The sequence below is a fragment of the Vipera berus genome (assembly GCF_964194415.1).
Source record: "Vipera berus genome assembly, chromosome: 3".
In the NCBI taxonomy this organism is placed as follows: Eukaryota; Metazoa; Chordata; class Lepidosauria; order Squamata; family Viperidae; genus Vipera; species Vipera berus.
Window position 1 is genome coordinate 36,727,053 of NC_138204.1, and position 26,065 is coordinate 36,753,117.

General features: G+C 39.9%; 1 protein-coding gene across 3 annotated transcripts; it reads right to left on the reverse strand.

Moving 5' to 3' along the window:
* Positions 1–553: 553 nt before the first annotated feature.
* Positions 554–25,527, reverse strand: LOC308667010 (uncharacterized protein). Of its 3 annotated transcripts, none has more exons than XM_081326054.1 (6): positions 25,350–25,527; positions 6,435–6,552; positions 3,844–3,903; positions 2,626–2,787; positions 1,890–1,974; positions 554–883 (listed from the first exon to the last, which is right to left on the reverse strand). In XM_081326054.1, exons 1-6 carry the CDS (start codon positions 25,508–25,510, stop codon positions 627–629), a joined length of 843 nt encoding a protein of 280 aa, XP_081182180.1. In that variant the 5' UTR covers positions 25,511–25,527; the 3' UTR covers positions 554–626. The 3 variants fall into 3 exon arrangements, with proteins under 3 accessions (XP_081182180.1, XP_081182181.1, XP_081182182.1); XM_081326055.1 differs by having other exon boundaries at positions 25,005–25,520; XM_081326056.1 differs by lacking the exon at positions 25,350–25,527 and adding an exon at positions 17,027–17,193.
* Between the last annotated feature and the right edge of the window lie 538 nt (positions 25,528–26,065).

Genomic DNA, 26,065 nt, shown 5'->3' on the forward strand with positions numbered 1-26,065 from the left:
ACCATGCCACTCGGTTTCCCAAATGAGATAAGATTAACTAGGTGTTGCTACCTGCTAAGGCACTTGAAACATTTATGCTTAATCATCCCACTGGACAGAGAAACAGGCAGAGGAAGGAAACAGCTATCAATTTTGCTGTAATGTGGGTCCACTCAAGCCTGACAAAGGCCATTCTTTATTTGTCCTATTTTGGAATAAATACATAAAGGTACTGGAGTTTTTGGTATCATCAAGCTTACTGTCAGTTAAAATATCTAAAAAGGACACTGAAGAAAAATGATATGAGACTTACTTTTTTGATAGAAAAAATAATGTACATTTTCTTCTTAGTTGAAGAAAATACAGGGTTTTTTCTGTGATTTTTTTTCAGGCACTCTAGTAATGAAAACAATAATCAGCCACGATGACCTTGTAAGAATAAGGAAGCTATAAATGTGAAGTGAATATATTGTAGGTATGCTGATATTAAAAATGTCATTGTTTTGCAAGGTATTAAGAATGTTATTATTTGAATTTGTGAGGTGCATAAGATAACAGAAACCAAATACACAGATATATGAAACAAAATTTATGAATCTCCCAGAAAGTCTTCTGCACATGATTCAAGGTTCCTTTACAAAAAACCTTCATGTATCCACAAAAGAAAGCTTTGTGCCTTCACCTTCTTCCAATTCCCCAGTCAAGCAAGCCTTTACAGTGGTGTCACTGTCCAGTTTGCAGATCAGAACAGGAATGGATCCACGACTCCAAGAAACTATATTTATGGCAGTTTGTAGTTTCAAGGACACTCCTCCAGTAGAATCATGTGGTAGTGCAGATGTGAGCACAGTTGGCTCCATAGTTCTTTCAGGACCAATGACAATGGAATCCAGCAGCCTAGCACCTGTTCCAAAACAAACAAAGGATTTGGATTGCAACATATAAAAGCTAATCCTAAAATATAAGAGCACACTGGTATGGAAACAACTAATTCAATTTTGAAAGTTTACAAAGATTCATTTCCATTGATAGGTATAATGCTTAATATTGTGTTAAATATAACAAAATAGTGCAACCATATTTTGCTGTCCTGACCCCCTGTCCCGTTTGTGTTGGAGGCAGTTTATGGGGCTTCCGGGTTGAAAGGATTAGCCGGTGACATCACCACTGACCTGGGGACACTTGCTCCTTTCATGACCCGTCAAGAAACAGGAACGAATGACAACTCACCTCACCATGCAGCAGCACTTGGGTCTCCAATGTGGGCTTGCTAACCCCCAACCAAGTGTCTGACCACATGAGCCACCACGCTCCTATCACTATCTGTCACTATCTCCTTAATTGGATGATGCATTTTACGTGACTACAGTGCAGGCCCAAGAAAAAATATGCTTCTTTTTTTTAGGGAACTGCTGACAGATAATTACATATTTACTTTACTGATTTCACCCTTTGGCCATAAATCACTTCTTAGCCTTTTGACCAAAATCAACTGTAGTGAACAGTACACACTCCCATGCCAAATCTCAAGCACCCTTTCCATTCTGGATTTGAATATCTGTGCATCCCTAGTTCATCTCTACCAAATCCTGGACTATAAGGAACACCTACACATTTTGTTTACTACGCCTGAATAAGCAAGACTTTTTTTAAATGTATGCCTGTATATATAGTAGCAGCAGAAATATGTTACATATGTGGTTTAATATTTTTATTTTTTTCAAAATAGTAATGTAATAATGTAATCTTACAATTCTTTTCAAATGCATCTCTTAGAAAAAGCATCAGCAAACCCCAAGTTATATCACATCGTATAAATACTTCAAAATTTATATGCCAATTTTCATGCCAATTTGGATATTATCTATTATTCCTCTAGTATTGACAATTTCAGCCTACTTGTTCTGTACCTGGGGTATTAGGTGGACAACTGTAAATTCCATTCACATCTGTGAGAAACACAACTCGCCTAGGACAGAATGTCTTAGCTAAAACCTGTAATAGAAAAAAATAAACAAAAACTGCTTTATACTAAGTCAAATCATTGGTCCGCTAGCTTTCAAATTCTCTTGTGACTGACTAGCATCAGCTATCTAACTCTTCTTGGAATCTTTCACAAATGAATATCTATTAACATGACATGCCAGACAAGTCACATTGTCCTAGAAATGTGATGAATAATTTGAGGAAGACTTGTCTTGCTTCAGAACCATAGGATGAATTTTTTGTACCCAGGGTTACACACTATTTATCTTTCACATAAAATTGCTATACATTTTCTCATCCAGATGTATCATGTAAGAAAAGTTATCTTTTTCAAACAAAATACAACAGGACTGCTGTTATCTGCACATGGTTGGTGGCATTAAGGGTTTGTCTTAATTTGTACACAGCACATTTTTTTCAGGCTACTTCTTATATTGGTATATATTTCACTCAATTAAGAATATGACCATATCTGTATTTCTAGTTTTTAATCAACCTCAATTTCAATTAACTTTCAACTGCTAACAACTTCAACTTAGTAATATTCATTAAAAAGGGAAAAAAAACCAGTCTGAAATAGACAAGATGTATCTGCAGCACATAAATTTAAAAAGTAAGTATCCTGGTGAATTTACAAGTCAAGTCATTCCCATATCTCACCTCAATAATTGTATCTCCAGATAAGATACAACAGTGTTGTTCCAAGTCCAGGGCACAATCTCCATGTAATACAGGGACATAACCTGCATCTAAAACTTCCTTCACTGCATCAATACCAGCCTCGGTGATATTCTTGTTTGTTGTTTTCCAGATTCCAAAAGGCTGGAAAGAAATAGAAAACATACAATTTTGTTACTGTTGATTAATTAGAAAGAATTACTATTTCTGAAATAAGAATGATAAGATCCTGAAAATTAAGGCATTTTTAAGTTATTCTGGTTCTGATATGTTCTATATTCAGGAAATCTCTTTGCCTCTTCACATGGATATAGCAGTTTCTTAAACTGTAAATTTATCAAATACAGTGGCAACCTGTAAAGCAACTATTGGATATGCTGGTATTATATATAAATATTTAAGTCTGTTTTTCGAATTAAAATGCAGGTAAGTGCCATCAAGAACCAGTTTGGTGAAATGGTTAAGGCACGAGGCTAGGAACCCGGTGATTGAGTTCTAGTTTTGCCTTACACACAGAGCCAGCTGGGTGACTTTGGCGAGTCATTTTCTCTCAGCTCTAGGAGGGAAGCAATGACAAAGAGCCTTGGTGGAGCAGTGGGCTAATGCCTCCTTAAGTAACACCAGCTGCCTGCAATTAGTGCAGGTTCGCATCCCACCAGGCTCAAGGTTGACTCAGCCTTCCATCCTTCCGAGGTAGGTAAAATGAGGACCCAGATTGTTGGGGGCAATAAGCTGACTTTGTAATAATGCCGCTTGGGGGGGGGAAGCCCTAATAAGCAGGCATATACATAGAATGAAGGCTATTGCTAAGCACATTGATTTGTGCTTAGATTGTAAGCCGCCCTGAGTCTTCGGAGAAGGGCGGGATATAAATGGGATTAAAAAAAAACACAAAGCTTGCCAAGAAAATTGCACAGGTGTATTCAGGGAATCTTCCAGTCAACACTGGCTCAAAGGCAGCAAGAAAAACAACAAATACTATCATAATTGGTAAATATATTATGAATTTTCAATACCAATAAACTTCAGTAATTTATCTAGGGCAGAAAAGTGAGGTTTTTACAGGGTAAATAATTTTCCCCAAAAGATACTTTCCCTTCATACTCAAACAGTAATGAAATTAACATTATCAAATCTAGGCAAATCATCAAAACCTACCTATTTCCAAAAATAGACAAACAAAAATTATAGGCCCCTTACCGAAATCCCCACTGCTGGAACTCCAACACTAATCAATTGTTCTGTCACCAAATGGTTCAACTATAAATAAATAAATAAATAAATAAATAAATAAAGTGAGGCTTTCCCACCTGGATTTTCTCTTCTTAAATTTCCTTATCAGTTCAATATTACTCGTAGATAACAAAAGGGAGACCCAGAATGAGAGCAAAAAACAACCAGATTAGATTTTTTTACGGATACTGTATAGAAAATATCTTAAGCATCAGATCATCTAATTTTGTAAACAGTGTTGTTTTTAAGTATTCTCATGATACCTTTTAAGTGTTCTCATGATAAAGTGATACCTTGATGCACATCGTTAATTGGTTCCAGGAGGCATGATGAGTACTAAAAACAATGAGTACCAAACAAATAGTGTAGTGAGTCCAGTGGTGGAATTCAAATACCTGAACAACCGGTTCTCTTATTTGATGCAGGCCTGGGCCTCCAAGACCTATAACGGACTTCCAGAAGTGGCATCCACACACTTCTGGTGGGCCATTCTAGGCCTGGGAAGCCTCCTCCAGGCCTATAATGGACTTCTGGAAGTGGCATCCACACACTTCCGGCAGGCCGTTCTAGGCCTGGGAGGCCTCCTCCAGGCCTCCAAGGCCTAGACTGGACTTCTGGAAGCCAGCTGGTTCTCTGAATGCAGCAAAATTTAGTTACCAGTTCTACTGAACTGGTGTGAACCAGTTGAATCCCACCACTGAGTGAGTCACAAGGCAGCCAACACTGACAAGTTCCAGTTTATGCATTGAGTACCAAACAATGAATCCTGGGACAAAATTTTCATGTCAAAATGTGATGAGTACCAAATTCGATGAGTTTCAAAGCAGTTGAGTACCAAGGTACCACTGTACAATAAATCATCCTGATAATCACGTAAAGCATATATTGTGGATGTGTTGGTGATGCAAGAGAATGCTTGTTTTTCAATAGAAGGCTCATAGCACCAATCTGTGGTACTCATTCAAAATTAGTCTGATATGGCTTTCTAATCCAGTTTTACTGTCATCTACTCCAATTTCCTAGTTGGCAATATGATTTATAATAGAATGGCCCAGAGTAGACACTTCATGGCTCTCTTTAAGTCACAGGGGTCTGTGAGCATCTTCACTATCTTTCAGAATCACTTATTTTAAAAGCTAGAGATGGATGTTCCTCATGATGTGGAGTATCTGAGAACTGAAATTTTAAACATGCAATTTTAGCCTTCCTTCGGGCTTTCTCTCTTTTCCTGTGAACTGGTGGGTGAGGAACAGAATGTCTCTGAGTGGGCTTCTGGAAGTGGAAGAAACTGATTTCCTATAAGGCAAATGTTGTATATAATTCTGCTTTGAAAAAAGCATCTGGAGGAAAGGTAGGATGCCTTGCATAGCTATCCAACTCCCAAGCAAATCTTATCCTCTGCCTAGCTTCTGAGTTGCCACAGTGTGCATCAGAAAACTAAATTGACCCCTCTCACAATTTCAACATGTCTCCAGATCCATTAGCATCTGTCTCTCCTCCTGCCACCCTGCTGGTGGAATAAAGGGAGATCTGGTGGATTTGCTTCCTCTGCAAGAATGAGCCTCCATCCTGGAGCTGGTTGTTGGAGAACTGCCCTATACAAGGGTTTAGATTTCTAGCTAGTCAATCAAGCATTCCTTCTTACTGACCTAGAGGGAAGGGAAATCCTTTCAGGTGGCCATTGGGTTGCAACACTTGTCTAATCCATTGAACTGGGTGTGGCTTTCTCTCTTGCCATATTATGTGAATTATTGCTCATTACCCATGTTCTGCTGCTTTTGGAGAACTGGTTAGGCTATTCTTTTGATGTTCCTTTCCCAGTTTCCTTGGTTAATCTTCCTGCTAAGCAAATGCAGCCTTCTACACCAGTGGGCTCACAGCTACCAGAAGGTCCTTTAGAATGGGGGATGATCACTGGTCTTCTCTTCTCTCTCTATTATTCTCAGCTTCCAAGACAGACCTGATGGAAGGGCCCTGCTTTCTCTAAAGGATAAGTATAAGATGATTCAATAATTTCTTTCCCAGACAGGAAGAAGCCTTAAACAATCCCTATAACAAGAGGGAAACTTAACTCTTTCCTATCAGCTACTTCCCTAGTGGCAATTTTACAGCAGAGCCCTAATTGTTTTCTATCTCCTAGTTTTGAACCAGAAATTAAGGTATGATTCATGAAACTATTAGAATTCTCACAGAATTCTCCTCTTCTTATGTCCCTTGAGGGGCTTCCAGGATCTCTTTTACCACTTTACCAAAGACGGGGGGGAAACCCTATCTATAATGAGAGAATCTGTTCTGCAGTAAAGCAAGTAGCAATTACCATGTATACCAAATGCAGATATGTATTTTAAGACACATATTTTGCATTGATTTCATATATCTGTGAAACTATATATCATTTAAACATTTCCACATGCTCTCAATTCATCCATCTGTCAGACTTCAGTGCATCTCATATAAGGAACCCAGCAAGAACTACAGCACAACTCAGGAATGAACATGTGATCTGAGAACATTTGCGAGACACTTAGTGATGTTGTTGCCTAGTGCTTGGTGGATACCTTGGTGACAGAAAGCCTGGTCAAACACAGCCCTTGTCTCAAATTGTCACTTGCAGCTGATCTTCCTGATGTCCCCAAGGCAACACCATATTCTCTTGCTTGGAAATGCCCAAAGGACCTGGAATGGCAAAAGAGAGTAATTTACATCTGGAAAAAGGTGTTTGGTTATCAGCAAGCTGTTAAAAAAAGCAGTATTTGCCCACTGTTTTTCCAACCCAAAGACAAAGGCTGTACTGTAAACTAATAAAGGGCAAGTTTGCACTAGTTGCTTATGATTTTTTTTATTTGCTTTGCTATAACTGCAAAGTATTAATAAGCGGTGCCTCAATTCACATGACCAGCTACTTGGCTATTACCATGCTGAAAAAGAAAATGAGCTGAAGACTACAATCCTCTATTTTAAGTTACTATTTTTCAAAACAGCATAAATGGAAAGCTCTTAAACTATCATGGCCTCGTTTTGTCTGTTACAAATCTGCTATCTATGAAAACACTGATCTGAACACCAGACAAACTCTTTGTTTAAAATCTTCAACTCCTCACTAATATTTTTCTCCTAAACGAAAGCTGTGTTTTTCCACTGAAGGGGGACATTTTCTGGAAGGTGACTTTGAGATGAGACAGCTATTTTCCAACCACATCTGATGTCACCCTGTTACAACAGCTACAACAAACAAACAAACAAACAAATATTGTGTCTAGTAAGAGACATCTATTTTAGCCCCAAGAATGAATGAATACTTAACTGCTTAACTTATAAAGTACATCACAATATGATGCATAGCATGAGGCTTATTTGTTTTTTACAATGAAAGCCAAGAACTTCCAAAATGGGAAATAGAAGGATTATAACCAGAACAAACAAATCCACCAAGCACAGCCCTGGGACCCACAATCTCTTTTCGCCTTTTTCACTGAGGAGTTTGTATGCTCTGCTAAACTTCCACAACTCTTCTGTTCTGTGTGGCTTTTCAATAGTTGTTTTAAAGTGTGATTGGTTTTATGTATTTATTGTTTTTAATTAAGTGTGCTGTCCAGACTCACTTTCATATACAAATATATACAAATACATACATACATACATAGATACATAGAAGACTGAGTGGCTGTGCGTACAGGCATCTCGAGTGAACCATTCTATTCCATCTTTAATGATGGGGGGTGAGGTGTTACCCCCCCGTCGATAGGGCTCGCAACTTGGGTGTCCTCCTGGACTCGCGGCTCAGCCTTGAAGATCATATAGGAGCCGTGACCAGGGGGGCTTTTGCCCAGGTTCGCCTGGTGCGCCAGTTGCGGCCCTATCTGGACCGAGATGCCTTGCGTACAGTCACTCATGCGCTCGTGACCTCCCGGTTAGACTACTGCAACGCTCTCTACATGGGGCTGCCCTTGAAGACCACTCGGAGGCTTCAGCTGGTGCAGAATGCAGCCGCGAGAGTTGTGATGGGGGCTTCCCGATACTCTCATGTAACACCTCTGCTCCGTGAGCATTGGCTTCTGGTTGCCCTCCGGGTGAGATTCAAGATGCTGGTGATGACCTATAAAGCCCTAAATGGCTTGGGTCCAGGATATCTGAGGGAACACCTGCTGCTGGCATCAAGTTCCCTTTGTCCTGTGCGCTCCTACAGGGAGGGCCTTCTCAGGGTGCCGCCGGCAAAGGATTGCCGGCGGGCAACACCCAGTGGGAGGGCCTTCTCTGTGGGCGCGCCTGCCCTTTGGAACCAGTTACCCGTAGAGCTCAGGACTGCCCCTGATTTTTGTTCGTTCTGCCGGGACCTGAAGACCTGACTCTTTGAGCTTTCCGGCCAGGACTGAGAAATTTTAATTTTTAACTTATTGTAATTGGGTTTTTAATCAGAGTTATAGGGGTTTTAGATTTTTAATCAAGGATAATTTTATCTATTTTAATTGTTATTAACTTTTTGTATTGTAATGTTGTTTTAATTGCCTTGTGAACCGCCCTGGGTCCTACGGGAGAAGGGCGGTATACAAGTTCAATTAATAATAATAATAATAATAATAATAATAATAATAATAATAATAATAATAATAATAATACATACATACATACATACATACAGTGCTTTTTTTGTAAAAGAAAAAGATACTGGAACTCACACATGCCTTGCCTACCCTACAAGGTTCCATCCAAAAAAGGTGCCGGAACTCCGTTCTGAGCATTCTGTGACAAAAAAGCCCTGCATACATACATACATACATACATACATACATACATACATACATACATAAAAAAGCAGTAGCAGTTGGGAGGAGAGAAAGCATATAACCATTGTTTCATAGATGGAGTATAATAACCAGATCTATCTGCCTCCTCTTTCTTTTGATTTGCCCAGGGAAACAGAGTTAAATAAGTATTTTATTCCTCCCATTTCTATTTTTTCTTTGAACTTTAAAATGACTTTCCATGTATCTTTTCTTTATCCATTTCCCTGGATCAAAAAACCTAGTAGCAACACATGCCCAATATGTCAATCACACCGATATCAATTAATGCTTATTCTGAAAAAAACCCACTTTTCTAACAGAATATATCAAAGAATCCTGCCTGAGATCTTGGAAAATTTGGCACCCTCTGAGTAATTAATACTGGATTAAATCAGGCTGACAATTGATGGGTGCTGTTTTCATGAAGCCTTGGGGGGGATTTTTGAAACACAATCATCTACCCAGAGTCGGGCTGATTAGAAATTTACAGAACTGTCAAGCATTCATACCACCACATGACTTCTGTGTGCGGTTAAACGAAACAGATGTAAATTCCAAAACAGCTTATTGCAGAAATATGACAGAAGTCAAACCAGCTAAAAGAAGCCTGTCAAATATAAATCCATGTAAAGATCTACTTTTGCTTTACTTTCAGACAAGCACAAGAGATCATTTTAAAAATGGGAAATGGAAGTATATCAGATAACTTCTATATTTATTACCATAGAATTTGCAAACTGTAGTTTGAGAAAAGGAATGTAAATATAAAATGACTATATCTTAAATGGACAAACTAGATGACCTCCAAGGTCCCTTCCAACTTATTATTATTATTATTATATTGTCATTTTATCTCACTAGGTGATGTATGTCTTCTCAACTTGCTATCCAGTTAATTATTGACGGAGGATTCTCAAATCCTTATTATCTTTTTTATGATTGTTTTTAGCGGACTGGGAACTTTAAATTGGATTATGGTTCTTGAAAGAAAGGCCTGTCCTAACCATTAAGGAACATGGTTGTAGTATTATTCCTTATTAATATGTGTGTGTCACAGTAAACAACAAACAATTATCAACAAAATCCTTAGAAAAGAAAAATTCTGAATTTATTTAAGGAATAATTGTCTGCATGAAGGAATGGAACAAATTCTGGCAATCCATATATCAACTTGTTTGTGGGGGGGGAACCCACTTCACACTTTGAAGGAGAAAGTCACAACATAAATATATTTAATTCAGTAACAAAGAAATGTGTGTGGCTTGTTGTTATTTAAATGACAGCTCTTAAGAATTGGAGCCTATTGCCCCAACTGAAATTTCCTCTAGAGCAGGGGTCTTCAAACTTGGCCCTTTTATGACTTGTGGACTTCAACTCCCAGAATTCAATTCTGGGAGTTGAAGTCTACAAGTCATAAAAGGGCCAAGTTTGAAGACCCCTGCTCTAGACAGTTGGAGGAACCCACCAAAGCAGTTTGAAAGAGACAGAAAAAGACAGTTACGCTGCCCAAATGGAAAATGGTGGTGATTTTCACCTAATGATGTAGGCTCCCCCCCATTTCTATTCAATTATATTTGGTTCACAGAGACCAGATTTAATGAAATCAGCAATACAAAGAGAAATAGGTGGTCCATACTGAATAGAGTCACTGCTCTGGCTATTTTGTGCCTCTACCCCACTACTAATTGACCCTCTCAGATAATATTTGCAAAGGCATGCAGTAAGGAGAGGCATTGAAAGCTGAAAATGCTAGTTGTCCAAAATGGGACTAAAATCATGCACCTGTTGGGAAGAAGCAGCCAAGTCTTAGGTCAGACTACCATAAATATTCCCTCACCATGAGGGGCCCCTCCTTTTCAAGCATGTTTTATGCCTCCATTATGTGCTATTTGATCCTCTGTTAATGCCACAATTACAAAAAGGCCATGGAGATGTACTCAATTGCTTGTCAATGGAATAAACACCTTGGTTGCAGCAAGGGATGGCTGAAAAGATTCTAGTTTCTCATTTGCTTACCTGCCTAGCTGGTATTTTTAAGTCATCATATGAATAAAATATTACTTACAATGACCCACTGCCAGCAACATAACATTCTGTCCTCAATTACAAGAAACCAGATAATGTAATTAATTAACAACCACCCACACCCACACACACACATTTTGGCAACAAGTGCAACACAGTTTGGTTTAATTTTCTCCTTATTTCTTTATTTCAAAGATCCAACTGGCCACCCATCTTAAAATACCACTCTGGGTGGCTCAGAATAGTAATGAAATCTCAAACAATAAAACCAAAACTAAAATTAAGAATTACAAAAGAAACGTTTCACTTTTTACTTTGCTTTTCTGTGGGAATGACATTTGTAAACTACAGACCAATCAGTTTAACATCAGTATCTGGGAACATCCTAGTAAAGCAAAGTTTTACATTTAGGCAGGAAAAATCAAAGGTGCAAGTACAGATTGAGCAAGACCTGGCTTAAATACAGTAGCTGTGAGAGGGACCATGGAGAGCCAGCAGTGTGCAGCAGCAGCCAAAAAAGCTAATACAATCTTGGGCTGTATAAACAGAGGCATAGAATCAAGATCACATGAGGTACCGTATTTTCCGGCGTATAAGATGACTTTTTAACCCATGAAAATCTTCTCAAAAGTTGGGGGGTTGTCTTATACACCCAGTCATCTTATACGCCGGAAAATAGTACATAAATCAATCGAGCGTCCCTGTTCGTGCAAAGCAACTTCAAGCCTCCTTAGTCCAGTCCCCCCTCCAACGTGACTCTCCCTTCCCACCCCCAAGAGCCTCTAAGCCCCTTGCAAACGCCAGACCCCGGGAGCGGCAGGAAGCCCCTCCCCCTCACCCAAGCGGCATCTGAGCATAAGCAGAGCATGCCCTGCTACCCGCTATCTCTCCCGGCAGTTGTCTTCTACCCTTGCAGAAGGACCCTGGGTAGAGGGGGCGGCATGTCGGGCCCGGCAGGCCCGACATTCAGCGGGCCCTCGAGACCACTCACCGGCGATCCGGCAGACGCCCGCATCCGGCCTCGCAACCAGCTGCAGAAGCCCGCGCCCGGCTTTCCTTCCCCCCACCCGCACCCGGCTACCGGTTCCTGGGCCCCGGCCCCAGACGCGGGCCAGCTCGTCAGCGACCAGGCCGACGAACTCCCGGCCACCAGACACTGCGCTTTGGGAGACGCTCCCCGGTGGGTCGGGGAGGGAGCGCCTGCCCGCCGCCAGGCCGTTCCAGGAACTTCCGGGGACTTCCAGCGGGCCGGGGAAGAGCGTGCCTGCCAGCCCGTTCCAGGAACTTCCGGGGACTTCCGGCGGGCCTGGCGCCCCTCTCGCCCGCAGACCACACAGCGGCCCTCGCCAGCCGGCCTCGGCATGGCTGCCCCAAGCCCAGCTCTCCAGCGCATCTTCCGAGCCCACCTGGCTGACTGCCTCCTGGGCGGGGCTTGGCTCCAGACGCGCGGCTGCTCCGTCTGCAAATGTGCTCTCAAATGGGTGGGTGGAAGGAAAAGCCCCTTCGGGCTTCAAAAGGGAGGCTTTGCACCATCTGCATCAGACGGGGCTGAATCGGGCTTGTGTTGGACACTTGGCAACTGGCATGTAAGTATTTTCCGGCGTATAAGACGAAAAATCTTGAAAATCTTCTCAAAAGTCGGGGGTCGTCTTATACGCCGAGTCGTCTTATACGCCGGAAAATACGGTATTAGTACTGCTTTATAAAACCCTAGTAAGACCACACCTGGAATACTGCAGCCAATTTTGGTCACTATATCACAAAGAAGGTGTTGAGAGTTTCGAAAAAAATCAGTGAAGAGCAACTAAGATGATCAAAGGCCTGGGGACTAAAACATACGAAGAACGCCTGCAGGACTTGGGTTTGGCTAGTCTAAAGAAAAAAAGAAATAGGGGAGACATGATAGCAGTATTCCAGTATTTGAGGGGCTGCCACAAAGGGGGTCATGTACACCGCCCTGAGTCCTTCGGGAGAAGGGCGGTATAAAAATTTAATAAATAAAATAATAATAATAATTCACCAAAGCACCAGAGGGCAGGACAAGAAACAATGCTTGGAAACTGATCAAAGAGAGAAGCAACCTGGAATTAAGGAGAAACTTCCTGACAGTGAGGACAATTAACCAGTGGAATAGCTTGCCCCCAGAAATCGTGGGCACTCCATCACTGGAGATTTTTAAAAAGAGGCTAGAAAGTAACTTGTCTGAGATGGTATTCTTCTGCTTGAGCAGGGGGCTGGACTAGAAGGCCGCTAAGGTCCCCTCCAGCTCTATACTATTCTATTCTATTCTATTCTATTCTATTCTATTCTATTCTATTCTATTCTATTCTATTCTATTCTATTCTATTCTATTCTATTCTATTCTATTCTATTCTATTCTATTCTATTCTACTCTACTCTACTCTACTCTACTCTACTCTACTGTTCTGAACCAGCCCCTTCTGGCCTTGTAATAAGGCAAACCCCTATTCAGAAAGAAGAGACTGGAGAGCGTCCAAGGCTGAAAAGCGTTTGCCAAGATTTAATAGTCAATTAACAAAACAAGAAACCAAAACTCCGGAACTTGAATCCTCAAGCAGAAGGGTTGCTTTCAGCAACCAGCCCCTCCCCAAACACTCCTTTTATTGAGAGCTCAGGGCGTGGTCTCCCTGTGCCTCCTCCCGAGGAGACCCGCAGCCTTTTTCTGCTTAGTCCTGCTCGACTGCCTCCTGCGTCGGGCGTCCTTGAACAGGGCCAGCTGTGGGTCATCATCCTCCGCACTATCGGGCTCACGCAGCTGAGAGGAGGTCCCCGGCTGGGAGCTCTGCCAAGCCTGCAAGCCATCATCAGCCGGTTCGTCACCCACACACACCTCCTCCCCCTCATCTGAGTCATCCGATACATCTGAGCCGGGTGCCGAACCCACAGGCTGACCCTGAGTCACAACATCTACTCTACTCTACTCTACTCTATTCTATTCTATTCTATTCTATTCTGTTGTCAACTTTGTTTAAAAAGGCATTGAAAGTGGAAGGGAATTAATTTTGTTGTTATGATTTTCTCCTCTCCCCCCCCCCCGCCTTTACTATATATGATTTATGGTGTTTAATGATGGAAGTCAGGGTAGGATAGTCAGACAGAATTGCTCACAGTTTCTATTTCATGGTACTTGTTTAGTTTATGCCTGGCTTAAAAGAAAGGAAAATGGGGCCCCAGAGTTGCCTGTCAATAATAAGTAGCTCAACTGCTGATTAAATCTGGCCAGGGTTTTCTCTACTACAGTGAAATGAGTCATATTTCTAGTTTAATGAATCTAATTGTTCTAAATTAGTAGCAATGTTATCTTTTTTGGTCAGGGATACCCTTCCCTTCTTCTGATGGTACATGCAGCCATCTTATTTCCAAGGGGAATTCATTCAGGAATGGCCTGCTTTCTGAATTACCTTGTATTCCAATTCTATTAAAATATTTGAAGGGGAGAGAAAGTAGAGTTATGAACTGAACCAGCATGAAGAATTCCAGATTCCAAAGGGAGCAGAGCAGCTTAAGATGGCAATCCCCAAGTAAAGTTCATTTACCAAAATATGCAATTTTAGCAGAGAAAGCTGAAGCTTCCAAAACACCCAAACTATATTTTCAAGAGTTTAGGGTCTGCAGAAATCACTGTTATTCCCCATATTGGATCATAAGAGTAACTAAGGATCTTTAGAAGCAAATGTTTCTAAAAGGATAAAATAACAAAATTGTGTATTGAAAGCAGGGCATGTTCAACAGTCACAAACATTCTAACATTTTTCAGGGATAGCAAGTGAGTACTCAAAGCCATGTCCCTGAATTGAAAGAAATTAGAACAAAGCATAATTAAGGACAGTAATTAATAATTTTAAATGAGGATAGGGAATTTCCATGGTGGCATAAAAACTGACTAACATAAATCATAGTTGATGATATGGTTAAACACAAACTAGACATGAAAAGAGGAAAACATAAGTGCAATTTATAAGAAGACCAATTTGAAAGAAGCACTGATTTCATATCCATGGCTGGTCATCATTTTTAAAATGGAGAGGATATTTGTTTCAAACTATTTTTAAGTAACAGATGTTATGAGATCACCACACATCCCAAAAGTAGAGGCAGGAGGGCTATCACTCTGCTGCTCTGAAAGGTTAGGATGGTATGAAAAAGGCACAAAGAGAGGTCAGCAAGCTGAGGGGGTATTTGTAGATAGCCCCATGTGCTACTACAACCATATGCAGGCACGTCCCATGACAACACTGCCACCGAGTCTATAGAATTTCTGTCACATAGCTAGTCCTCTATATTAGTTCTCAGACTTCATTCCTTCTAGCTAGTCCTCAGCAGAGCAGCCTACTGAGTTTACGCTATCCAGTGAGGAAAAAAAACACAGGAATGACAAGACTCCTTCCATAATGTCACTACGCACACATGCATACAGATCAGTAACAAAAGTTGCTCACAGTAGTTTCTAACTCTCTAAATTGATTTGAATCAACTGGCTAGTAAGATTAAACAATAGAACCTAGAGTAGTTGATTGTGATCACAAATTCTACAAAATCAGCAATTCTATGTGTGTTCTTTTTTATATTTAAAAATATATGTATATGAATGAGTGGTGAGTATGTATGTATATGTATAGGTATAGGTATAGTTATATATGTGTGTGGATAGATGATAGATAGATAGATAGATAGATAGATAGATAGATAGATAGATAGATAGATAGATAGATAGATAGATAGAAACTACAAACATTGTTTTCTTGAGCAGCTTCATATCATGATGTTCTAGCATCATCTGGCATACTGTAAGAAAGCTTTAAGAAAAAAAGTACAAGGAATGACACACATGGCATCCTCATTAGCAACCAGATATACCAGTAACTAAAGTGAAGAAGAGACACATGAGCTAATGACAGATCCCAATGTGTGTTTCCAGCTTCGCAAATCTCTCTGATATCCTTGGCAGGATATCTATATCTATACCTATACATAAGCATAGGTATTTGTCTTAGAAACATGATTCTCAGTTAAGACATCATATAAAGAGAATCTTTGGACTTTACTGATATGCAAGCCAACTGACAGTTTCTTTTGTGATTCAGTGTCAGCCTGTGATACCAGCAGCTGAGTCTGATGATTCTGAAGAGGAGGAGGAGGAGGGGTTTAGAGAGCCTTTGGTGTCAGAGGGAGGCTCTGATGCACTGCAGACTCTCAGCCTGGCCCCTCCCATCATGTTCCTCATCAGACTCAGCCGTATAAGCATGAGGTATTGGACGTAGATGATTCACAGCTGGATCTATTCAGGGACACTAGGAGCAGGAGGCAATCCAGCAGAGCAGAACAGAGAAAGGCAATGAGGCAACTCGGTGAGAGGAGAAGGCAATGAGAAGCCACGCCTTGGGACTGCTGATAAAAGGGGAAGGTGTGGGAGGTGCTGGTTGCTGAAGGCAACCATTTGAAGATCTTCTGCTAGAGTCCTGGTCTGTTATTCTTGTTTAACTCTTGTTTGAACTTTTGATTTCTTTGTAAATAAATTTAGTTGCGTTTTTCCAGCCTGTTGACTATAAAAAGGGGTTGTCCCTGACATTCAGACAGGGCCGGTCGTAAGCTGGAACAGAACAGTTTCGTATTTAGAATTACTACATAAGAAAGTCTTGTTTCTTAAAGAACAAAAAGACAAAGGAAATCAGCATGTGTTAACATTAAGTGGTTTCCCAATAATAAAGTAGCATTCTCATTTTGCTGGGATCCTAGCAGCTGACATAAACACAATGAGTCATGCCCATTATCTTTTTTATGGGGGATATTTGCCCTGGACCCCATGCAAAGAAGGGACACTAACCAAAACATTTCACAATTTTAATTTTAGTATTTGAAATGGCCAAACGGATTGATGCTTTTATTCAGAATGTACTCCCCATATATTCTTATTTATGCGGCCACTGCTTTCAATGGACAAAGAACAGTGAAAGAAAAATATCTTAAGATATATATCTATAGGGTAGGATGCAGTGGGAAAGAAGGGGATGGCTTAGATATTTCATCATCAGGGCTCTCAGAAAAGATCTGGCTTTGCCTGTACCAGTTACTTCAAGAGAATGAGATTCTACTAATATTTGAATACTGAAAAAGTACTGAGAAATAGGGAGAAGAATCAGATTTCTAGAATCATATTTATAGCATTTAAATCATATCTCTTAAAACTACACATTCACAAAAGTCTGTTGCAACTGAGGAGTCACTCATTTCCTTTGAAACGAGATTTATAGAAATTGGAAAATTAGACAGCTGTAGTTCTCTAACTCTGAATGATAACACACAAATAATAAGTCAACTACCTTTGTGAAAAGATCTGCAAAGGATGACAGTACATGCAATGGTTCTTTACCCTCTGCACAAAATTGCCTATGGAAAAAATACACAAAATGCAATGATATCACATACACATTTCTATTATTAGATCAGGAATGGATTACAGCTGAAGTGGGAACCCTATAGCCCTTCAGATGTAGATGACTGATATCCTCCATCAGTTCCAGCCAACTTCATCAATGAACTGGAGGGTTATGATTCTACTTTGATGAATTAGACATTTCTAGGGAAATGCAGAGGAGTGAACTTAGGCCCTTTTCACTTATTTGTTAAATTTATATCCTTTCCTTCAGGACTTCAAGGTGGCATACACAGCACTCATGTCTCCTCCCCGCCTTCCCATAATAATCTTGAGAGGTAGGCTGGGTTGAGTGACTGGTGCAAAATCGTCCCATGAGCTAACATAGATAAAAATGGACTTGGGTCTTCAACATCTTAACCACTGCATCACACAAAAGGCAGGAACTAGATGACAAAGGAGGTTTGAGCCCTAATAAAACTGAGAATATTGCTTGCTATTCTTGTCTTCAGTTATCATTGCAGTATTCAAATATCTGCCACAAAAAGAGGGGGTCAACCTATTCTCCAAACAACCTGAAGGCAGGACAAGAAGCAATGGATGGAAACTAATCAAGGAAAGAACCAACCTAGAATTAAGGAGAAATTTTCTGATGGTTAGAACAATTAAACAGTTGAACAACTTGCCTCCAGAGGTTGTGGGTGCTCCAACACAGGAATTTTTTAAAGAAGAGATTGGATAACCATTTGTATGAAATGGTATAGGGTTTCCTGCCTGAGCAGGAAGAAAATCTCCAAGGTCCCTTCCAGCTGTAATTCTATTCTTCTTCTTTATCACCCTTTCTGGATCTCCTCTTCCATTTCCAAGGATTCAAGAAGCTAAATCCAAATGACCCAGCTACAATTCTTGGTAACCGATGTGGAATTCTAGTGTTTAAATAAATTTAGGCATGGCATAAAGTTGATGGTGGTTGACAATCTGATGCTGCTCAGAAATTGCCATACAGAAAAAAGTTTCTCTGATTAAAAACGAATGGAACATTTCTGAGGAATAGAGGATTGTAACATATGAGCACTATATTTTATTTCATTATTCCAAAAGAAAAACAAACTCCACTGGAATTATTTTACTCCTTCCATTTTTTAATTATTGTTTTCCAATTTTTTTTTAAGAAAAGAGCCTACCAAAAAGTGACCTGTTCCTACCCTGTTAGAAAATTGTGATTATTATTGATCGATTTACCTATACCAGGGGTAGGTAACCTTGGCTCTTTTATGACTCGTGGACTTCAACTCCAAGAATTCCTGAGCCAGAATTCTGGGAGTTGGTCCACGAGTCATAAAAGAGCCAAGGTTACCTACCCCTGACCTATACTATTGGAATGACTTATGTCATTCACATCCTATCTTATGACTGAAAAGTAATAGTGCAGGAGCTCCCTTGCACTCTGAAGACGTCAGAAGGAAAATTCAATAAAAAGCACCAGCAATGAAAATAACCACAGGTGAGGAGGACTAGCAGAACAGCTGAAGTTCATAAGTTTGATGTCTTCACTAAGGTCCTGAAAAAAGGCAATCCAACCTTGATTTTAGAGCCCAGATCATAATTTCCTTTAACAAACATGAGAACCCAGGGCAAGTCACTGAGCAAATGTAGATTGTCGTATGTGGGCTGCAAATTCCAGATGACTACTAAATCATAGCAAGACTTTTCTGCATCTTTTTGCTTTAATTGAGGATATTTTTAAAATATTAATAAATATTTATGAAATCATTATGTAATTATATCATAACTGAATAAGGAAAGATTAAGAATAAAGGACATTAAGAAATATTAAAGAATATTTGAAGAATTAAAGAGAATTTAAAGTGAAGAATAGAATGCTCATAAAAGTATTCACCACGGGGGGGGGGGGGAACCAGGATGGATACTTCTGTAAGGTATTTCTGCCGCTTAGTGGTTGGCTGGATTTTTGCAGCTCATATTGGGTAGACCTAGGTAACATAGCCAATCATTTTGTACTTGGATTTTTCACCATCCTTATTATGCATTGCTTGTATTTAAATGCTACCCTGATGTTAATATAACATCAGGTAATGGGAACAGCGCATTTTTTGTAGCTCTAGACTAGTGTTAAGTAAGTTAATAATCTAGCCTAAGGTATTTCCTGACAAAATATCACACTATGCTGCTGGCTGAGAAGCATCAGGAGAAAATCAGAAGAGTTGCATAGTGAGTGGGCAGTCCTAAAAATTGAGTTAATAAATGAAATACATTTCCAAAAATGAGATCGAGAATAGGTTCACACAATGCACAGTAGTGGATATTTTGTTTGTTAGCAAACCCACAAATGGCTTGGTTTGTACATCACATTTGGTAAAACTCACCATTAACAAACTTCATTGGTTATGTTTATACAGCTAAAGCCATCTCAAAACAAATCATGGCACACTGTAGGAAGTCAGTTTTTGACTCGCTGCACTAATTGCATACTATGCCCAAAAGCCAGTTAGAAAAAGCACATTCTTTGGTTCTGAAAACTTCTGAAAGATCTTCACGCCTGTTTATGAGGCACATTCTGAGAGTTGAGCTAAGCCCTTTTGCATCAAAGCACATTTCTCTCAAGAGCTAACATGCTAGAAATCTTCTTGTTGGCTGCAGTTCAGCACCTTAAATCCTTCTATTCCAAGTGCAGATCTACCTGCTAAATAGTAACCCTTAGTGTAATCCAATCACAGCGGGCAATGCTGTGCCAATTCCCTGCCTCCAGCATGCCACTCATTACAGACCTTGCCATCTGGCTTTCTTCTTTCCAAAGCTAATACATGCCAATCAGCAGCAAATGAGAAACAGCAGGATAGCGGGCAGAAAGCTGGTGAGAGTGAAACATAAAGCTGATACTGTATGCAACCAACAGGAAGAGCAACTTGCTAAAAACAACAACAACAACCCACAGTTTTGTTCTTCTCCAGGATTAGCAGCCACTACTTACCGGTATATTTGGATCACAACTGCCAGAATCCACTGCCAGTGTAGCTGGTAAATTCTAGATGCTGTAGTTCCTACATAAGTTTTAAAGCATTTGTGTATTGGGGAGTTGTGGTCAAGTTCAAACCACTTTAATACAGTACCCCTTCAGATCTTTGAAGCTAATGTGAATATTCTGACTCAATAAGTCCATGAGTGATGATCAGAAAACTCTGCCAGAATCAAAGAGGAGTAAACAGAATTTACCAACTTTTACAAAGTTTTAATCACCTTCCTATCAGACTATGACGTTACTGCTTAGCCTGTAATTTATTCATGCTTATTACTTATGACATGCATAGGACTGCACTGTCTGTGGAGCACTGAACATTTCTATTAAATTCCAATGCCCACCATTTCTAATTGCCCTGCAGAATTTGCATGTTGAAGGCAAACATGCATAAAAAGAAAGCCATGTCTGGCTATATGCACACTGAATTAAACAGAGATCAGAAGTTTGCAATATGAGGATCCTGGTCATATCAGTTTTTACCCTGACTTCACTAGGGTAACTGACAGCAAGGGAAGGAGTAGAGAAGTTATCTGAATTTCTCACTAGCAATTACTCTGGGTTCATAATGTCTAAGCAGGGCTTTTGATGGTTATGTGCCATCAAGTCATTTTCAATTTTTAGCAACCATATATTTTTCCTTGCTGATCTGTCCCTAACTTGGTCTTTCAGCTCTTCCAATGCTGCCCTCATCATTACTTCCACTGAATCTATCCACTTGCTGGTGATTGTCCTTTTCTTCCATCTTTCTGCTGAAATAACAGCAATGTATTTTACCAAAGATGACAACTGCTGCCACCTGCTGGAAATGGAACTTCACTCTTATTAAAACAACATATCTTTAGGTCAATACTCTGACATGATGGAGGCTATCTATAAAAGATCATGCCACAATAAGAAAGAAAAAGCTGGATATTGGATAACTAATGGATATAATTTCTCTGGGAAATCTTATCTATATGCCCATTCTTTAGACCATCACATTGGATAACTAATGGATATAATTTCTCTGGGAAATCTTATCTATATGCCCATTCTTTAGACCATCACATAAAATTCCAATTTTAAACTGGGAATTCCAGACTTCATAATTATATTTTACCCTATTTAAAAAATACAAATTTACCAAAGAAAAAACATGAACAGTTGATAATATATTCCAGGTAACAGTTATCTTTTCATATTCATAAGAGAAAGAAGAAAGGAAGGAAGGAAGGAAGGAAGGAAGGAAGGAAGGAAGGAAGGAAGGAAGGAAGGAAGGAAGGAAGGAAGGAAGGAAGAAAATTATTTCATGGATCAATACTCCCTTCTCGATGGCCATTTCAAGACTCGACTACTAAGTTAGGCTATTTATTTAGTACTGTATAAAAAGGTCAGGCCACATCCTGTAGTTACTTGTATGTGTAGCATTTCAAGAAATGTGTTATACATATGTGGCTGTTTGTACACTTACTCACTCAGAGGTCAAAACTCTGCAATATCAGGGGCCTGGGTCATATCAAACTGTTTCTTTCCTCCAGGAAAGAAGATGACTTTATTAGGGTGACTATTGGCAAGGAAGGGAGTAAGGAAATTATCTGAATTTTTCACATAGCAGGTACTCTAGGTTCATAATGCTTGGGCAAGGCTTTTGATGATTGTGTGCCATCAAGTCACCATCAACTCTTAGCAACCACACAGATTTTCTTAACCCAACATAATTAGGCACCATAGATAAAAAGCATAAGTGGCAATGTCAATAACAGAATTGTCAAATGACAAGAAAACAATCTATAACATGTCCTTGAACTGTAATAGGGCCAGAGGAATAGAGACAGGTAGATAAATGTGATCGTCCAGATGTTATTGCATAACATTTTCCATAATAACTTCCTACTTCCCATTGCCCATGCCAGTTAGGACTATATGGTGTTAGAATTCAGTAACATCTGTATCTGATCCTTCAAAAAAAAGTTACCTATTTCCCAAGTCTGGAAGTTGCCATCCACCAATCTTACCAGGATTCAGTCTCAGTCTCTTGACCAAGTCTTCCGGCCAGAAAGATATTTATTTGAAGCTATGTAATGATTCTTAATTAATTTCAGAGTATTTTCCACTGTCAAGGACAATCTCAATGATGCACTTTGGATAAACCAAACTGTCCTTACTTATTGATCAGGTTTCAACATACCGTATCTGGATAAAGGAATAATCAACTTACTTCATCAAAGCTATTTCATAAATATATTTGTTAGACAACAGACATTCCTTCAAATAAATACATTTAAAGACAACCTATAAAAAGCTTCATTTCTTCTTTTTGCCTTATTGGCCGATATCCCTCTTTCACTTAGTTTCAATTTATTGACCCAAGTCCTGATCTAAACCTGCCTAAGCTTCTGTAGTTCTGTAGAGTTAAATGCCATCAATATCCTTGTTATTATCCCACCCCACTCAAGCTTGGAATGGCTACTTGAATTTGACACCAACACCACCTCTTCTTACTTTCCATGTCAATTGATTCTGGGATTATAGGGCATAATTTGCAGATCTATAAAGGTCTCAGGTTAATTCTTTCTTTCATTTCAGGAGCTTTGCTGCCATTAATCCTGTGCCATAAAATAAGGAACAAAATACCAGATAATCCACCAGTCTGTATGGTTTATTCAAATAAATTTCAATAGGAGGAAACTCAAGGCCAGATCATATGCTAAATATAACTTAAAATATCTGAAACATCCATTTATTTCATTTAGTTGCAATACCACACAATAACAAGCAGACTGCACATGTCATTTGACAGGATTATACATTTTAAGAATGTTAACTAACATATTTTTATATTTTCACTACCATACCAAGCTGAGAAGATAGGGAGACATCATTTTTTAACAGTGACTTGGAAAATGAAATTATTTTGAGACATATCAGAAAGAAACCAGTTCTACAAAGGAACATTTAAAAACAAAGTTGCTAAACTATAGTTGAAAACATGTATCATGTTCTGCAGCCCACATGTAACCAACAGGAGTGTGAGGCGTAGAAGCTGACCAACTTCCTGGTACGTAATCATGAACACACATTATGAATCTTCACTTGGTTAGTCACTAACATGAAGCTCTTTTCCTAGGCATTGCAGACCAAAAGGCAACTGCATTCCTAGCCTTGCATCAAGGTGCTATCACGGCCACCACCAGTCAAAACGATGATTTATTGGCTCCAAACATGGACACTGAAAACACCTCAGTGCACCCTTACCATTGCCTGTTCTATACAGGTTTATGGCTGCACTTTCCTTCCTAAATCCATAGCAAGAAGAAACATGGCAGAGACACTGGTGCAAGTGCCAGCTCTGGCCCCAGATGTGACATCTTAATGCATGGTCAGGAGTATAATTATCCTCTGCCTGCCCTATCTGGGCATGGAGCTATTTCTTCTGGGCCTTGGATCCATTGTGCCTGACAAAATCTTCATGCCGTTGCCTAATTTTCAGCAGTTCTTCTCCTGCTGTCTCAATAGTACTGGAGTAACTTTCCTCCTCCTTTTCTCCATTGCCAATTTTTAGAACTCGGAAAGTGCACTTGATATGCAAAAGGGCAAGATGGCAATGAAGAGGCATCTCAATTCTCTTTATGTAACTGCCTCTTAAAGAAATATTTATCTCTCAGGAAACATCCACAAAATATTCCACTGAGGTACTTGAAAGACCAAAACCAAGGAGCTTTCACTCAGTTCTGTTTGCTATGATAAATATTTGCTTTCACTTCGAACATATGGTACAGTTTTTTATTAAATAGGATATCAGTCATTAGGAGGATGTGGAACAAATGTTCATATGTTTATATGTACAATATAGCTTGTTTCATGCCCCTTGCAGCAATTTATTGGCAAGAAAACAAAAAATCTTCCAGCCAGAGTCACCTGAGAAATTGTTCTATTAGAGGCTTGAACCTTGATTAGGGTTATTTGATAAGACTAGACCAGGGGTTGGCAACCTCGGCTCTTTTATGACTCATGGACTTCAACTCCCAAAATTCCTCAGTCAGCTGACTGAGGAATTCTGGGAGTTGAAGTCCATGAGTCATAAAAGAGCCGAGGTTGCCTACCCCTGGACTAGACCAATTCAAAAATGAAATCTTTAGTTTATTAATTATGATACATTATGAAATATCAGTATATTAATCTTCCCCATTAATTGTAATGAGAAACTATTCAACAGCAATTGTTTTTTCTCATATGACAATATTGGATACATCAATACAACTCGCTAGTAACCCTGCTTTGATTGCTTGGCTCGACATGCTATCCATGCCCTGCCCTGTGATTACCTGATTTAGGATTTGGGTTTGTGGGTTTTTATTTCTGTACAATGCCCAACATCACCATGTGCCAGTTAGGTGTCCACATAGATTGTTTAATAAACATCTGCTCTGAATCTAGCCCTTTGTGGATTCTTCAATAAACCCACAAACTATGATTTAAAATAGTCTGTAAACCTAATTAATGTATCCAGTGTATTCCCTTATAAGTAGGCCTAACACTGTATCCCTAAATTATTCCAGACATTTTCAGGAGTCATATTGAAGACTTATTTATAAGAAAATGTGCATAGATTTGCAGGGATAGTCTCACATTTGTTTAACTTCGTTTACTACTTTCTGAACTCTGTAGAATTCAGGTTTTTCTCCCTTTATTTTCTATTGTTTTATCCTTTAATATTAACAAGAGTTACTGCATTATGAAAAAACATGCAATTAGTAAGCTAGTGAAGGCTTTTTTTAAAAAAAAATCTTTGTCATATTTCTTTAAAAGGTACGGTTTATTCTTTTCTCACACCGTGATGCCGGTGTATGCTGCGTAGTTCGATTTCATGCACGTTTATCAGAAAAACTCATTAAAACGCAGCTACCTTGGCGCAATCGCAGGAATACGATTCCCTGGAGAAAGTGGGGCCTTCCTTCCAAATAAAAATATGCATGGCTGCGTTACAAGATGCATTTGCTGTCTGTGCAAATTTAAACATAGTGCAATCGCCCTCTCAAGTCGCTCCACTCTTCCCTAACTTGATACCCCCTCTAGATGTGGGGGGCGGCTTCAGCTCCTTTCATTGGCAGCCAGCACTGGCATTAAATTGTTTGGGAAAGATCGAAGCTGGGGTCCAATTTATCCCGAGACGCCAGGAGGGACCGACGACGCCCATTTGGCATCCTGGCTCAGGGGCAGAAGCCTTCCGCTACTTCGCACGAGTTCCTACCCTGCGCCGTGCACGATTATGCAACGTTTTTCTCCGGCCTCCCAGAGCTTCGAAACAAGAACAGCCGCCCTCCGCAAGGACTCCGTTTTCAGAGTCTCCAGCTGGTTTTTCTGCGTCAATGCACTACCTCCTAATTTCAGAATGCAATCCACTGCAGCCATTGCGCCCACACTTGCCCACTCGCACTTTACCCTGTTTTGGCTGACGCCACATCCGGGCAATTTCTTTACAGCAATTTCACGATAGCCGGCGGTTGCAGGGCAGACAATGGAGTGAAATTGAGAAGAATTTGAAAAAGGAGTGCTGATTGCAGCATCGAATAATTACTCATTGCTTTGGGGGTGGGGGGAGAATATGCGGGGTGGGTGGGTTTCTTTCAACTTTTCTTCCCTAATACTCCTATAATAGAATGCTGCTCTTTCTACCATTTAATCAAACTTTCAGACAAGTTGATCCCGGCTGAAGTAGAACTGCAGATATTGAAAGCCCCTTTTTATGAGTTTTGTTTCCACAACTGGAACCACGTTTATCCGTTTAGATAATAGACGCAGGGAAATGACCCTAGGTCAGGGGTAGGCAACCTCGGCTCTTTTATGACTCATGACTTTTTTATGACTTTTATGACTATGCTGACTCAGGAATTCTGGGAGTTGAAGTCCATGAGTCATAAGAGCCGAGGTTGCCTACCCCTGACCTAGGTAATGCAGTGCATTTGC